The following is a 17,507-nucleotide window of genomic DNA, read 5'->3' on the forward strand; positions in this document are numbered from 1 at the left end:
ATTATAATTAGCATTGCACCTATCACTCCAATAATTATAAGAATGCGGTACCATATTACTAGAATCAGCCCGGGTATGTTTCCGCGCAAGATGTAAGATACGTTGGTGGGATTTACTGCCTCTTTCCCAAAGACCAAGATCTTGTCAGTTATCAGAATGTCCAGTAGATATTTGGACAGTACAGAGAAGACCGGGCCTTTGCATTGCTCCTCGATGATAAGGTTAAACACTAGTCCATGGGAGTGCAATGCGGCTCGAAGCCGGCGCCTCTGCAATGAAAAGAGGTTGCAGTGTAGCAGAATGTTGGCAGCCGTGAAGGGCTCCCGACAACGGCTCCAGAACGATGACATACTCTCCTGCGCCACCGAGTTACAGTGTGTTTCCAATCAGTCCGCACAGGCTAATCAGGAACGACACTTTCCTCTTTTATGACATTCTTCGTTTAAATGAAATTTCTTCTTAGCAAAAATCCTATTTAGGCGGAAAGTATCGTCCATGTGCCGACTGCACAGGCTAATCTAGGACGACACTTGACGCACATGCATTAAGCCCATTTTCATCAGAACGCGACTCATTTTATGACGAAAGCATTCATGTTCCCATATTGAACCGCGATTGTTTGGAATAACGATTTAAATCGAGCATATTTGTTTTGTAAATATTTGCTTAATTACCATCCCTACGGTATCAAGTTTGGTATGAATCGCATACGTAAAACCTATGTATGTGACACCATATTGAAGTCTTGTCTAAGTACATGTTTAAACAGCATAGCAAGCCTAAAGTTAAATGACTTGTGTATGGACTCAAAAGGACCGTTTTTACAGATTTTGGCATGTATTGTAGTGTATCATTAAATGCTTTATATTAATAAATTTAAACATTTGATCTTAAAAGCTCCAGTTTACAATCAAGAAAGAAACAAAAAGTAACCCTCAACTGGACTCAAATCACTGACCCCCGACGTTAAAGTCTAATGCTTAGACCACTCGGCCATCCGTTCTCATACAATGAATGATGTATTTTATACTTTATATAAGCAATCCTCGTAGTGTCACAAAAAAATATATCGACAACAACAGAACTCCCCAGATTATTCAGTCGTTTCGCGTTGCAACAATTTAACATTTGCAGGTTTTTAAATCGTCAAAAGATGCATAAAAAGTATATTTCAGAGCATGGTAAATGCTCAGTACTACTGTTTCCTCACAAAGATCATAACTAAAACGAAAATTTACGAATCTGAAACATTTCTTTTTAATTTTGTCAATTAACCAAAACGTGAAAAGGTCCCTTTAAAATGCATTCCTTAATTACGTTAGTATTAAATAAAATATTGTAGAAATCGCTCCTACTGGACATTGTTTTTCAAATCAAAACAACATACGGACTCATCGCTTTTGAGAAACAATATACATGTATCATAACCCATTTATGCCTGGTGGACTCTCCCATCCTTCTAAATTGAATCAATTTATTTCCAAAATTAGGGATGTCTAGTATATTTATTTCTATATTTAGAATACTTCTTACAGAAATTCTATTAAGCAAACAGCTCAGACCCAGATGAGACGCCGCATGATGCGGCGTCTCATATGGGTCTACGCTGTTTGCAAAGGCCTTTTTTCTAGACGTTAGGCATAAATGGGTTATAGTCATGCGACAGCTTAGGGATGCCTTGTACTTTGATTGTTGTTAAACTTATGATAAAGTATTCCCTCGTAAACTAATGATGATCGTGTCGAAACACAAAAAGACATTGACTTTTGCAGTCGTTTCTGTCAAATATTGTTTTATGTTATATATCTGCTTTGCTTCTACTATAGCATGTTGTCTAAATTTCGAACTTTTAAAGACCTTGACATGATAAAGTTGGTAAGGACATTCAATGTAATATGAATAGGACTTATCTTACTTGATAGGTCATGTATGGTTTTAGAACTTGGTTTAATAAACCCAAATCAGTCTGTTAAAACCCAAATGAAGACCGATGAGGAATATCATGTACTTACTTTTGGTCTTATCATGTGTTTTTCAGATAAACCGGACACAGCATGTATTCTTCTACGAGATAAACGAAACTTTTATGAACGTATCTGTTTCAATAATCTACTAGTTTTAAATGAACCGAACAAACTCTTGTCACGTGGTTGAATTAGGTGAGTGGTTATGACAAACGACCCATTGTCGCATGACGCGGCTCATAGACCAGCGCTATTATGACAATATTGCATCGTTCAAACCAATAGCGCTACTCGAAGGAGCCTGGATGTACATGTGATTGGCATCAATATTTTTTTGTTGCTTACCGGTATATTTCGTGATGTTCCATTCACAATTCTTTGGTATCCTAAATCTGTAAAATCATTTTAGCCTCGCTCTGGAAAAATCGGGCTTAATGCATATGCGTTAAGTGTCGTCTCAGATTAGCCTGTGCAGTCCACACCGACTAATCAGGGGCGACACTGTCCACTTTCAGACCTAGTTAAGTCATATGGTTCAGATTTAGCTTTGATTTCAACCGATTCCTATTTCGGATTCAACGTTGAATGAAAGCCATGTTGTTGTTTTTTTTTTCAAACCTTTATGTTTCATTTAATCATAACTGTTTTACACCTGTATTTAGTATTTATTCAGATGAGACCATCTCAAGGTGAAAAAAGAATGCTTAACTGCTTTTTATTAATTTCTTTTGCTCAATAGACATTTGAAAAAAATGCGTGCCAATTTCGTTGTTGCAGATATCAATCTTGAGAGTAGCGACTGCTTGATTACTTCTTGACATTCGCTTTTTGATCTATATGCAATTCGTATTTGTGCTCAAAAAGTGAATGTTGCTGACAACCGCTTTGAAATATTTACATTTATACCGTTTGAAATACAGACATGTCGAGAACATCTTTTTATGAAATTAATATAAATTTAAATAACCAGTTATGAATTTAAATGACATGTTCATGATGCAATATTCTGAACGACATTTAACCATGTGCATCGGGAGTTAGAAAAGGATATGGGTATAAACAATATATACATATATTGATACCATATATTTATACATGTACTCACATTTGTGTTAGTAAGACCTTGTAAAACATTGATCTGTCAATACCAAAGAAATCGAAATTAAAAACATCGACCGGTAATTTTAGTTCTTTCAATCGGTAAACTAACAAAGCTAACAATGGGAAAACAATCCTTAATGCATGCTTTTAAAGTATACTCCCAGATAACCATGTGCAGTTACCGCTTTTATGGAATGTTTCGTTTAAAGGAAGTCTCCTATAAACGAAAATCTATTCTATGAGGAAAGTGTAGTCCCTGATAAATCTGTGTGGGCTGCACAGGCTAATCCGGGACGACATTTTAAGCACATGCATTATGCCCCGTATTCACAAAACGCGGCTTATATATTAAGTTATAAAGGCAATCAACTAAGCGACAACGGTGCTTACATGTGTTCACATAAAATAAATATTTGTTTGAATAGAACTGAATTTCTTCAACAGATTAACATGACGAACGAGACTCATTGGTATACAACATCCGTTCAAACTTAATAGTCGATTGGTCGATAACACTTTCGTAGTCTTATAACATATGGAGCGAACACCATAAACTGATCTTGAAAACAACATTCGCAAAGTGCGCTTTATTGATAGTATATGTTATGTTAGTATGCAATGCGTACACAGAAAAAGAAACGCCGTTAACATTGAAATATATTGTACGATATATGCCGCGAAATTCCAACGTATGTTTAATTTTGAGAGGAAAAGATACTTTCGCATCTCCTGAACGTACTGTTTGAGATCTCATACATGCGAGAGTGAGCGACAAGGTCCATCAACACTACAGGTCCAAAAACTACCGTCACTGCAGCGAGCGTTCCCGGATCGTTCACCTGTAAAACAACGATATGGGAAAGCAGGGCTTAAGGCATGTACGTAAAGTGTCGTCCCAGATTAGCCTGTGCAGTTCGCAGAGACGACACTTTCCGCCTTGACTTGATTTTCGCTAAGAATAGACCATTTTTAACGAAAAATTCCGTAAAAGCGAAAAGTGTCGTCCCTGATAAGTCTGTGCGGACTGCACAGGCTAATCTGAAATAACTCTTTACGCACATGCATTAAGCCCATTTTTCGCAGAACGGGGTTTATTTCCATTGATCACCGTTTTCAACAGTATACAAGTCATATCGTGGCGGCCAGTTAACATACACTTTAATTGTCTAGCTGATTTCTAATTAATTAGTACACATGCTTTTATCAGATCTGTTAACTGGCCTTCTTGAATCAGAGGTATGGGGAGAATGGTCGTATATATATATGAACACATCACTTGCGAATGTAAATGTTCGTCAAAACATAAAAAAAAAACTGTAATACAGTTTTGAGATGTTCACTGCTTGCTACTACACTTGTACAGTACAGGTGGCATATGACATTATGTTGAGAAAGGTATAAAAACTGACCACAACTTGGTAGATCTCCTTCTTGTGTCCAGTTTTTATTATGGCGTCAATGCAGCCGTTTGTGATGTTGTACCGTTTCACGTTCTTGCCAAAACGTGACGCCACGAGGAGTTCTACAATGGAAGAATGACGTCATTGACAGAGATACAGTGGGCGGAACGGTTTCTAACACGTTCTGACCCAAATCGTTCAGTTAGCAAAATCTTTAAATCATGAATTTGATTTCTTAGTGACGCGGAATAGTAATGACACACCATGACCGGATTATTTAATAACTATGTTGTGAATACTGCCACCTCCACACATGAATTGTAAAATGTAAATTAGAATTGTACTTGCGCTTTCGTTTGGTCAAGATACACACTCGTGTATCGACTACTCGACCCGGAAACACGATGCTGACGTCCATCTTTTCAAGGTCAAACAAGTAAAACTTATCGTAAATTTCCATGACCACTGATCTGTTGTCTGCTTCGTAGAACATCATGTTTGCATTGCAGGCCACCTACTGATGAATATAACGCTTGCAAGTATGACGCACGATATTTTGTTATTTTTTGAAAAGTTTACTTAATTGGACTGTTTTGTAATCAAATTAATCATGAACGTATCTTAAGTATCGAATAATTTTCACGGGGAATGCAACATTTTACCAAAATATGGACGTTTTAAGTGTAGAAAGAATAATTACATAAAAGAAACTCAATAAAAAATATTTGAAAACAAAACTGTCATTAATGGATTATTTATATGAGCCGCGTTCTGGGAAAGACTGGGCTTAACGCATTGCGTAGAGTGTGCAGTCCGCAGAGGTTAATCAGTGACGACAGTTTCCACACTGAAATTTCGTTTAAAAGAGACTTTATTTTAACGAAAAAAATCAACAAACGTGGAAATTGTCGTTCCTGATTAGCTTGTGCGGACTGCACAGGCTAATCTGGGACGACAATTTACGCACGTGAATGAACCCTGCTTTTCACAGAACGGGGCTCATATAGACGTCATCATTATATGTTGTCGAAATTCATTGAAGCAAATGGGAGCAATACACATACAATTAGCAAAGAGCGAAATAAAACCCGTCGTCTAACAAGTTCTCGGATGGCGCGGTATTCCAGTCTGCCGACATCATACACGCCGCTTTGTTCGGTGAGTCCTCTCCCGCACTGCCGGTCACGAACAACGCATCCTGGTGGCCCAGTGGAACACGTCCTGTGGAGACAGACTTTATTGAGGCTACCGGTAATTAAAGAAAAATTGTTAGTGTTCCGAATGATATTGCGGTGTATTTTACTTGATAGCGAAATTAATATTTCCAAAAAACAATAATGTGTAATATTAAACATTTAACTAATATAATTGTTATGGTGGTCCGCCGGAAAACTCTTTCTGTGTAAACAGACTTTATTGAGGCTAATTAAAGAATAATTGTTAGTTTTCTTAATGCTATTGCGGTGTATTTTTACTTTATAGCGAGGCCATTGAAATGTTTTTTTCTCTCTGCGCACACAGTCCCCGTTGTTGTTTTATTGAATAATATGTGTAACCTTTAACTAATATAATTTTTAAGTTATATAATAAGCAAATACGTTTCTCTGAAATATTTCTTTACAACAAAAATAAATATAAATAAGTTGTATGTTATTAAAGTCGCGAATGAAGAGGACTAAAACATGCGCTAAAAATAACAACTTGAACTTAATAAAATATAATAAATGACGTTAAAATTGAAACGAAACCGGAACCGAAACAGCCCTTAAAATAAGTAAAATGTAATTATATATGAGCCGCACTCTGCGAAAAAAGAGTTTAATGCATGTGCGAAAAGTGTCGCCCCAGATCGGTTTGTGAATCTGCAAAAGGCCCATTACAGACGACACTTTTCGATTGAATAGAAATTTTCGTTTAAAGGAAGTCTCTTTTAAAGTAAAACCCAGTTTAAGCGACAACTGTCGTTCCTGGTTTGCCTGTGCGGACTGCATGGGCTAATCTGGGTTGACACGTTACGCAAATGAATTAATCCCCGATTTACCAGAACGAGGCTAATATATTTTTATAATTATCGCTAGTTACTCGATCCTTTCTATTGGCGCCAGCGTCCTGGCCTGCCGATCTGTGGTCCTTTTTTTGTCCCGGGATCGAGCCCACACCCTGAGGTTGATGTCATCTGCAATCGTTACCACCGTTACCAAGTCAACGGTGCGCGCGCGGGTCAGATAATGTGTGTGTTCCAGACGATCTTCCTCCTGCCGCGAAGAGCGATGAACGATGCCGTGAAAATATGTCACATCTTGTAATCTTAATCGTTGATACAGACCAAACCATGAGTAGTTCAACAAATATCATTTTTGTTCCTAACCAAAGTCCTATTATTAATTTATATATTTATTTATGTATGTATGTCTTTTATAAATGTTATTTGTTTATTTTTTCAACGAAGAACTGAAATATTTTAAGTAACTTGTGTTTGGTAAGCCTTCTGAATTGTTACTGCATGTAAAGATTTTACATGGATAAAGATTTGTGTAAAACCCCGAAGAAGTTTCAAAGGAATAATTACCTGCAGTGTGGAAAGAGCTGACAAAGACGATGAATTCGTCGCTCATATAGTATATATATCTGCGGCACTGAAGTTTATACTGTGGATGTTGAGATGCTCGTCGGCTAAAAGAATGAAAGTTACACAAATGAGCCTCGCTCTCGGACAACAGGACATACGGTCTGTGCGTCAAGTGTCGTTCAATATTAGCCTGTGCAGTTTGCACGTGCTAATCAGGGGCGCAACTAACCGCCTAAACTGAATTTTCGCTAGAAAGAGACTTCTTTTAAACGAAAAATACCGTAAAAGCGGAATGCGTCGTCCCTAATTAGTCTGTTCAGACTGCACAGTCTTATCTGGGACCACACTTTACGTACAAGCAAGAAGACCCGTTTTCTCATAGCGAGTCTCAAATACATTCTTATCTGTGTATACATATATAGTCTGTGCGGACTGCACAGTCTAATCTGGGACCACACTTTACGTACTAGCAAGAAGACCCGTTTTCCCATAGCAAATCTCTAATACATTATTTAATCCGCACAGGCTAATCAGGGACGACACTTTCCGCCTTAACTGGATTTTCATGTAGAAAAGACTTCCTTTAAACGAAAAATACCATAAAAGCGGAAAGTGTCGTCCCTAATTAGCCTGTATTTCGTCTTGAAAAAAATGCAATAAAAAGGCATGTCCTACGAATGCAGACACGATAAAAACATCGTTTTTACAAAACATTGCTCCACAAAAGCCCCATACAACAGAAAACACACTCTACAAATAATATTTTAAGTTAGAATGCAATTGATGTCATCAAAATTCTCCAGACACATATATGATATAGGAAAAAGCCACATATTACAGGTCTAAGATTTTTAAATGTCTTTTATGCAAGAAGAGACAATAACTCTTGAGAAATTACGCACTACGAAGAGACACTCGATTTTTTAGTTGAATGTAACCTAAGATGGCGGCGTTTGACAACGCATTAAGTATACGAACATAAAACATACATTTCAGTAAAGAATATAAAACTTAAAATGTCATGACAAGGTAAATATGTGTTTATTTCATGCGATTATCTTAAATAAATATAAATGTATGATGGTCTTATTCATACAATTTCAATTTCTGAAACAAAATTAATCGGAAATTGTACATTTTGTCAAGACAGATCATTAAAGATGAATGAGTTGCTCCCCTTCTTTAAATATCGTTCGGTCATTTAGAAATTTACATAATATTGATGATTTTGTTTACATTTATCAATGCGCTGAAAGCAAAGAAGTTGTAAGTCATTGCATAATCTGAGACGCGACTCATTTTTCAAAATCAGGGTATAACTTTTTTAATACAATATTGAAATAAACACAACCCATTCAAATTTGGAAAAAGTGTGTATAGGTTACAGTAGTGCCTATTTCTAAAGAGTTCCTTTTCTCTTCGGTATCAAAAGCATTTTAGTTATCGCAACCATGCTTTTTGTGATTATTTCCTGCATCCTGTGTGTGTCTGCAACATTTTGGCGCATTTCATTGGGGATAGCTAGAGAAACTTCAGCGTACAGTTTATATAGTATTGACAGACCTGTACGCTGAAGCTAACCCCGTATCGAAAGTCAACCAGAGTCGTAACATATTTATGTCACGCTATAAATCAAAGAAAGCTCATTTTCTTGGATACATTTCTACATATATTGGTGAATGAATATAAATTACTGCATCGAGGAATATTTTAAGGTTCAAATGTTTCAAATGCATCTTACAATAAATGAAAATAACTCTCATCAGTCTGAAATTCACAATTTTGACGCCATTGTCGCTTTGTCACGTGACGAGTTTTCATTTGGATACTTTCGGATAAACCTTGACATGTTATGCTGAAATTGTAAACGTTTCTTTCGTTTTCTGAAATCTATTATTTGTGATTAACAACTTACGTCTGGTGGATTATAAGACTGATTTCATTGTGAATCAGGTAATTTTATATAATATTTACTTTGACTTTGTATTGACACTACAATTTGTTTACAAAATAAGCCAGAATAATTAAAATACCGGGAAATGTCATTCTGAATTTGAAAACACCTGAGCACATGGTTTGTTACTAAAAATAGAAATAACGTCATATGACCGTGAAATCTCGGGAGATTCGCATTTCAAGAAAGTCTGTCAGATTGCTGTTTTTCTCGATATGTAAGAGCAGAATAGATACATTTTAAATGTTTAAGATAGTATTTTGTGAAAGAATATATCAGTTAAATGTGAAAAATGTCAATCTTTCCAATCAAGTGCTTGATTTGGGCCAACAACTGCATTAAAAAGCTGTTTTGGACCGGTCTTTGTTAATTGTCAACTTTTCGGGAATTTCTGGTTGACTTTCCTAATGGGGTTGGTCCATAACTATAAAGTCGCGCCAGTCAAAAATCATAAAAAGCGACATTTAAAGTTATGGAAGCCAGAACTACATTTGGGATTACGTTGAAAGATAACTGTTTGGGGTGCATTTATTGAATGCGGGGATTTTGTCGAAATTTCACTTTCGAAACTCTGTTTTCCGAGGGTGCTTGCCTTTGGGCAAATATTACTTTCTTAGAAGTTGCAAGACCATATATTTTTGACTGCATTTATTGAAAGAGTACAGATTTATCTTTAAAATGATACCGGTCTTGCAAAATTTGATGTATAGGAGATACAAGAAAAATGCTTTGAAAGTTGCCAGTTTTTAATGGGACCCAATGGGAAATGGATTCAGTGTAATATAACCTATACATAGTTCCCGAGATAATAACAGGTGCGCACTAACAGGAAATGTCCGCCATTTTGTTTGGCCAATACACACAATCGATAGCGCTTTCTACATCTACATCTGATTAATTTTCGTGAATTGTCGTCTTTCTAGAAAAATACTGACTAAGTAGAACTTATTTAATGCTAAAATGGCAGATAAGCAATCATAAAACTTGTACAAGGATCACATAGAAGGAAAGGAAAGGAAAAGATACGAGGAAAAAACATCCTTGATAGGCGGAAGAGACCCGTACGCTTTGAGTAAGGGTGATCTCGTCAGTGACAATAAATGTCTGCCATCAGTCACATACATTGACATTGTGAATTATTCAATTACCACTAAAAGTGCATATACATTTGAGCAGCTGAAAGCGTACAAATCTATGGAAGCAATCAACCAGTTGAGCTGTGGTTGGGTTCGTGACGTACAGAGCATGACTGTAAATGACAATGTTTTGGTCAGAGCTCCAGATAATAATTTGGTCAAATTCTTATTTACTCCCTATATTAAAAATTAATTCTTATTTTACCCCCTATTTATAAAATTAATTCTTAACAATATGTTACCAAATTATTTTTAGCTCATCTATTTTTTGAAAAAAAATTATGAGCTATTGTCATCACCTTGGTGCGGTGTCGGCGTCTGCGTCTGCGTCGGTGTCCGGTTAAGTTTTGCGTTTAGGTCCACTTTTCTCAGAAAGTATCAATGCTGTTGCATTCAAACTTGGTACACTTGCTAACTATCATGAGGGGACTGGGCAGGCAAAGTTAGATAAATCTGGCGTGCATTTTGACTGAATTATGTGCCCTTTTTATACTTAGAAATTGAAAATTTTGGTTAAGTTTTGCGTTTAGGTCCACTTTTTTCAGAAAGTATCAATGCTATTGCATTCAAACTTGGTACACTTACTTACTATCATGAGGGGACTGGGCAGGCAAAGTTAGATAACTCTGGCATGCATTTTGACAGAATTATGTGCCCTTTTTATACTTAGAAAATTGAAAATTTTGGTTAAGTTTTGTGTTTAGGTCCATTTTATTCCTTAAGTATCAAAGCTATTGCTTTCATACTTGCAACACTTACTAACTATCATAAGGGGACTGTGCAGGCAAAGTAATGTAACTCTGACTGGCATTTTGACAGAATTATGTGCCCTTTTTATACTTAGAAAATTGAAAATTTGGTTATGTTTTGTGTTTAGGTCCACTTTATTCCTACAGTATCAAAGCTATTGCTTTCATACTTGCAACACTTATTAACTATCGTAAGGGGACTGTGCAGGCAAAGTTATGTAACTCTGACTGGCATTTGGACGGAATTATGGGCCCTTTATACTTAGAAATTTGAAAGTTTGGTTAAGTTTTGTGTTTTGGTCCACTTTACCCCTAAAGTATCATAGATATTGCTTTCATACTTGGAACACTCGCAAACTATCATAAGGTTACAGTAAAAGGACAAGTTGCATAACTCTAGTTGTCATTTTTACGGAATTATGGCCCTTTTTTGACTTAGTAACTTTGAATATATGGTTAAATTTTGTGTTTCGATCCACTTTACTTCTTAAGTATCAAGGCTATTGCTTTCAAACTTCAAATACTTTCATGCTATCATGAGGTTACTGTACCTGGCAAGTTGAATTTTACCTTGACCTTTGAATGACCTTGACTCTCAAATTATTAAATTTTGCTAAAATTGCCATAACTTCTTTATTTATGATTAGATTTGATTGATACTTTGACAAAACTACTTTTACCTGACATACCACCCCAAACCATCGCCCGTGCCCCCCCCCCCCCCCCCCCGAATCCCACCCCCCTATTTTTTTTTTTTTTTTTTTTTTTTAAGATCATCTCACAAATGACCACCACACCCTCAAACTATACCCCCCACCTCACCCACACATTTTTTTTTTGAAAAGGTTAAAAAACACAAATATTTATTTTTATTATTTTATGTTTGAAATACCGTCCAACCATCGCACCCAAGAATCCCCACCCCCCCACCCCCACCCCCGATTTTTTTTTTCCTTTTTTTCGCATTTTTGGAAGATAATGTAATAAATGTCCACACCCCCACACAATGCACCCCTCTTCACTCCACCCCTCCCTCCTTTGTGATTGAAAATGAGAGTCCCTTCACCTTCAAAAAAAAAATAGATGTGCGGTCTGCACCCGCAAGGCGGTGCTCTTGATTATTCATTGTTTTTTACACATCAACAATTCAACATTCTGGTTTATAGTCTTGGAAAATCCTGGCTTTCCTTCTCCATTTCTTGCTTTCGCATAATTGGACAGCTTTTTCCGGTCTAAACCTCAATGTTTTTTTGTGCTTTAGATTCACAGTCATTTACGCCAGAGCTTACAAGTTGATCAATTATTGACGAAACCATGCTTTGAGTATTTGATTCTAATTGAAAGAATGCATGCAGCATGGACTTTAGACACTGAAATGGCTTTTTTTTTGCCTTCCACGCTTCGATACATCACTTCGGTCGGCCATTTATATTTTTTTATGTAAAATGGTCACTGACACTTCGGCTTAGGTCATAATGACCTTTTGGTCGCCGTTAAAGTCATATCAAAAACTATATTGAACATTTAATTTTCATGACATATTGAATAGGTATACAGTATATAACTTGAGTATAAAAATTACGATAAGTGTAATTAAAAAGGTACAATAAACAGTAATGACTCGCCTGCAATACTAGGAGAACAGAATCGAGACCGTTTGGCCTTTCGACTGTTCTTAGGTGTGGCTCCTCCGCACAGCAAACGCTTGAGTGGCGTTGACTTAAAGTTGTAGTTTCAATTGAGCGTCTAGACGAGTCAGAACCGGGATGAAATGTTTACCGTATATAGTTTGCTACTGAAAGTTTTACGCACGTTTGAAAATTTCAAATTCGTGTTTTATTTTTTCAATGCTTAACTTTACGCAAAGATTTTAAATCTAAATCGTTATTTAAGAAATTCAATTCGTTTTTACGCATATACACATGTTATCTGGAGCACTGGTTTTGGTGACTGCAAAGGTAAGTAAACTCTATACAATTGTTGTGTTAATATATCTAGATCTAGCATCAAATAAAAATATGAATTTGTCAAAATTTAAGTAAATAGTTTTAACCTGGAAAATCGCATATTTAGTCATTACATAAAAGGAATTAAATGGGAAAAGATAATAGCTTGAGGGGTCCAGGAAATATACCAGTGCCTTGATGGCCCGGTAGTATAGTGTCCGCTTCATATGCAGGATAAAGGTTGTGGGATCGGTCCCTGGCCAAGGCATACCAATATTATACTAGTGGCTCACAAGCAAATACCATGTATGTCGCAATACATTTATAGCTGTAACTGTACAGCTAATCAAACCTAATCTTTATTCTTATTTGTTATTTGTTTGTTACATTAATAAAAGCTTCTTTATCTTTTAATTTAATTTCTTACAGAATACATTATATTGTGAAGGTATACTGAAACCAATGAAATATATATGGGGATCAGTTTCTGTTTACCTCTTGGTGTTCTTTTTCTGTATATTATTATAGGTTATGAGTTATTATTATATACATTCATTTCAATCTCACTTAGATTCGACACTCCCAGCAGATGAATGCAACACCACTTCATCCCTGGGTCATAGCCAATAAAGATGGTATGGTAGAGGCAGCACATTGCGACTGCAAGGCTGGTCTCAGGGAGACATGTAGCCATGTCGGAGCCTTGCTTTTCCACATAGAGGCTATACATCGCCTCATGTCCCGCAGAACTGTGACACAGGAAAAGGCTTACTGGTCCATGCCTAAAGCAGTCGACAAGGTGCCCTATGCTGAAATTCGGGATATCGATTTAACGTCTGTGTCAACCAAAAAAAGGCGTCTTGACAGTGTTATTAATGGTATGTATATATACTAATTATGAGTGGCGTTATACACCTTTAGCAAGGCTTATTTAACTAAGAGACTGTAAGGAACACTTTCACTTTAGTTGCCCATATAATAATGGGCTGATAAGAGACGTAACTTTCTTTCTTTAAAAGTTATGTGTTTCAGGGGGCTGCAGTGACACGCCCCTGCTTTGGCCTTGTACCAAAACTAGCGCATAACTTTGTATATGTATATACTATATAATTATGAGCCGCCTCACTGGTAAAGGCACCATAGGCAATCGCGATCAGTTCAGACCCAGGTCAGCCTGCACTAGAATGCGCAGTCTGATCAGAATCGTGACTGTTCGCTATTCAAGTTATTAATTCTCAGGATGTTAAACAAAAAGTTTAGATCTTTTTTGAAAGCATGTGTTATCTGGATCTAGACTGGTCACAATTATATTGAGGTCCTTTTTCTTATGTGGGCTGTGACATTGCACATATGTGTTTCATTGTACAATTGAATATCTTTGTACATATTTTTATTGATGGGCACTGTTGTATTTCAGGTGAGGACGTTCAACAAGAGCGACAACCTTTGAAATTGCCATATGTACCTGAACCGACCGCACTAGAAAGGTGGGAGTTGTTGCGAGATTTGCATGCCGCAAACACACATTCGTCGGTTCTAACTGTCTCGTCTGGATTCCAGGATGAATTTATACCGCACATTCTTCAAGATGGAAATCTACCTCAGCCCCTTGTGGATCTACGGGATGACAGGTATTTAGATATGTCCCCGGAAGCTCTGAGAGCGCACTGTATTGAGCTCAGTAGAACTTTAACCGTGACTGAAGAGCAGGCAATAAATGCCGAAAGGCTCACTCGATACCAGAGCAAATGTAAAAAGTGGTTTCGCTTTCGGTTAGGAAGAATAACTGCTTCCATCATGAAATCTGTGTGTACAACAAGCAGCGAGAATCCTGCCTTATCAACTGTCTTGGCTGTATGCAGTACCAAGCGCTTCAGATCGAAAGCCACTGACTATGGGATTAAACAGGAAAACATTGCTCTGAAGGAATATGAAAAACGAATGAGGACAGAACACGAGAACTTTACCATAACAAGATGTGGACTGTGTATCAACTCAGAGTACCCTTACATTGGTGCAAGCCCGGATGGTTTTGTGAAATGTGATTGTTGTGGTGAAGGTCTGGTTGAAATAAAGTGCCCTTTTACTGCAAAGGACCATGGCCTTGATAATATTCCATATCTATGTGATGGCAAGCTTAAGGACAGTCACAAGTACGCGTACCAAGTGCAGACACAGCTCCTTGATTATTGTGATTTTGTTGTATGGTCTCCATCGGATATATTTGTTCAAAGGATTGAACCCGATATTAAACTGGGTGATGAAATTGTAGAAAAATCACAGGCCTTTTTCACTCATGCTGTTTTACCTGAACTGACAGGAAGTCTGATTTCCAGAGAAAGGCTGCATAAGCAAACTCCGCGGACAGGAACATTGTTCAGTGATGTGTGCCCAAATGGTCCGCAAAGTGCTAATCAACATCCCAAAGCTGCTCAGCCCCTTTCCCCGGTGAAAATAAGTACCCAATCCATGTGTAATTCCTCTGTAAAAAGTGACGAGGACATCAGTCAGTCCGACGGGGCTTCTCAAGAATTACGTTGTGTTTGTGGTGATATTGCAGATAAAAACACTGAATGTACTGTGAAATGTGCAAATGAAAACTGTCCACATGGTTTCCTGCATTTCAAATGCATTTCAATCAAAAGAAAACCCAAACCCCCATATTACTGTCCATCATGCAGACATAAGATGTGGAAGTAATATCCACTTGTGATACTTAACTGTGATTGATACAGATACAAGTTTTTGTTGATGATGACCATGGCATTGATATTTCTGAAAACATCTTGGAAGCAGACCAGACGTAATGAAACACAGCATCTGGTCTGTTTCCTAGCTGTTTGACATTCAGACAATATTTCTTTATGAAAATAAATGGGGCATAAAATATGCATTGTAGTATTATAAATTGTTTCTTTGATACTTAAATAATATATCTTTCCTTTTTATAATTTTCATGAAAGAATGTAAATTATAAAAATAACTGTGTTTCAGGTAGTCATTAAATCAGGTTTTAAATTTAAGAATTTCTATTAAATCAGTAATGTATTATACTTCTTCTTTTACTTCTGAACATTTTTAAGCTAAAAAGATTGTACATTATTAGAATAATTTACAAACCACTACTATAAAGTTTTACTTTCATTTATACATGTATGCAAGGGACTTTATACTAATTAACAGCTTAAGTTTTAATCAGTTTTAGTTGCTTCCCACTTCATGATAACTGTGATATAACAAATATTTGGTATGTGTTATTTATGCATGTAATAACTGGTATGATATCTTGAAAGCGCAGTCTGATCAGGATCCAAACTGTTTGCTATTCAGTCAGTAAAACAAAGATGTTAATCCAATAGTCTGGATTTTTATAAGACTGTGTTTTTATAAGCAGGCTGATATGGATCAAAACTGGTCGCATTTGCCACAAGGTCTCTTTTCCTGTGACACTGTATCATCATGCTATGCACATGTATGCCTGTCTCATCATTAATTAAATGTGCTTTTCTTGCAAAGCTAAGGCCACATCAAATTGTTTGCTTGTTTTTTTTTTAAACAAATATGTATTTTTTTCTGAAGCAAGCAAAAAAAAAAAAGAAATTTAGTTTTAATAATTTTTATATTTATGCCATCAACAAGATTTATCCTCCGCTACAGATGCCAGAAATTCTATCGAAATTAAGCAACATATATGAACAGAAGCAAGCAAACAAATACTATATACATGCATAAGAACATTCTGTTTTCCTTTTTTGAATAAATTAGAGCGAGTATCTTGTTATCAATTCGATGTGGCTGTCGTCTAATATATTATTCCTTTCATATAGCATGTGCTACTGTTTGCCTTAGTGCTATCAGCTTATGGTTTGCATGTTTGATGTTAAATAAATCTTGAATATTTTATGTTGTTGGTGTTACTTGTAAAGTATGCGTCCAGTCATATAAAGTTAGTTGCTTACGGCGATTGTGACCGATTTGGATTCGAAACCAGATCTGCCTCCACTTAAAAGCGTAGTCTCGCTACTATTCTGAGCAGAATCCAAACTGTTTGCCATTCAGTCAATAAAAAAAGTCACAGATCCAATCTGTTTGTTATTCAGTCAATAAAGCAATGCACAGGCTGATCTGGATCAAAACTGGTCACAATCACCTTAAGGTCCATTTTCCTGTGATGTGACTCATAAAGTTCTGAAATGTCTCAAGCACTGCACAAGAAAGAAAAATTGTGTTTATATATTTTATTAAGTGACAGAAATAAATAAATATACATTACATAATCATTCTTTGAATATGTTACCACTAGTATGCAAAACTGATTCAGGTCGCCGCATAACCAAGCCTGGCATTTCAAGATGGTGTTATTTTAAAAATTATTTTTGCATTCATTCAAAATTATACAATATATACACGTTTAAATCGAAATGCAATATAAAGACGAAGCATAATCTTCTGTCACTTTAGACTTTTTCTTATGATATCTAGACAGTAATATATATCAGGTAGCACATACATTTCATATGATCCTTTAGATGTCACTTTCATGTTGTTTTGACAGTTACCTTCATAAAAAAACTTATTAATTGAACCCAACTACAGATTCATTCATGTTGGTTAACGCACAACAAACAGTAGCTATTTTATCAATTGCGGGAACACTTCCGTTTTGGTTCATGAAGTAGTCTATGGGA

At 36.4% G+C, this 17,507-nt stretch overlaps 3 protein-coding genes across 4 annotated transcripts in view; 2 read left to right on the forward strand and 1 right to left on the reverse strand.

Annotated features, from left to right (window-relative positions):
* The window catches only part of LOC127847548 (uncharacterized), a 285,306-nt gene that overhangs the window by 78,361 nt on the left and 189,438 nt on the right, over positions 1 to 17,507 (reverse strand). The gene's annotated exons all lie outside the window — the stretch shown is intronic.
* LOC127847550 (uncharacterized) overlaps positions 1 to 17,507 on the forward strand; it is a 203,499-nt gene that overhangs the window by 60,227 nt on the left and 125,765 nt on the right. The window lies entirely within an intron of this gene.
* On the forward strand, positions 7,982 to 16,658 carry LOC127847551 (uncharacterized). The gene is made up of 3 exons (XM_052379561.1): positions 7,982 to 8,063; positions 13,391 to 13,697; positions 14,237 to 16,658. The coding sequence occupies exons 2-3, from the start codon at positions 13,409 to 13,411 to the stop codon at positions 15,517 to 15,519; spliced, it is 1,572 nt and encodes a 523-aa protein (XP_052235521.1). The 5' UTR covers positions 7,982 to 8,063; positions 13,391 to 13,408; the 3' UTR covers positions 15,520 to 16,658.

Source organism: Dreissena polymorpha, chromosome 10 (genome assembly GCF_020536995.1).
Source record: "Dreissena polymorpha isolate Duluth1 chromosome 10, UMN_Dpol_1.0, whole genome shotgun sequence".
In the NCBI taxonomy this organism is placed as follows: Eukaryota; Metazoa; Mollusca; class Bivalvia; order Myida; family Dreissenidae; genus Dreissena; species Dreissena polymorpha.

Coding starts and splice junctions, on each gene's coding strand:
- LOC127847551 (XM_052379561.1), top strand. CDS start 13,409: ATGAATGCAACACCACTTCATCCCTGGGTCATAGCCAATAAAGATGGT. Junction 13,698..14,236: donor TCTTGACAGTGTTATTAATG/GTATGTATATAT, acceptor GTTGTATTTCAG/GTGAGGACGTTCAACAAGAG.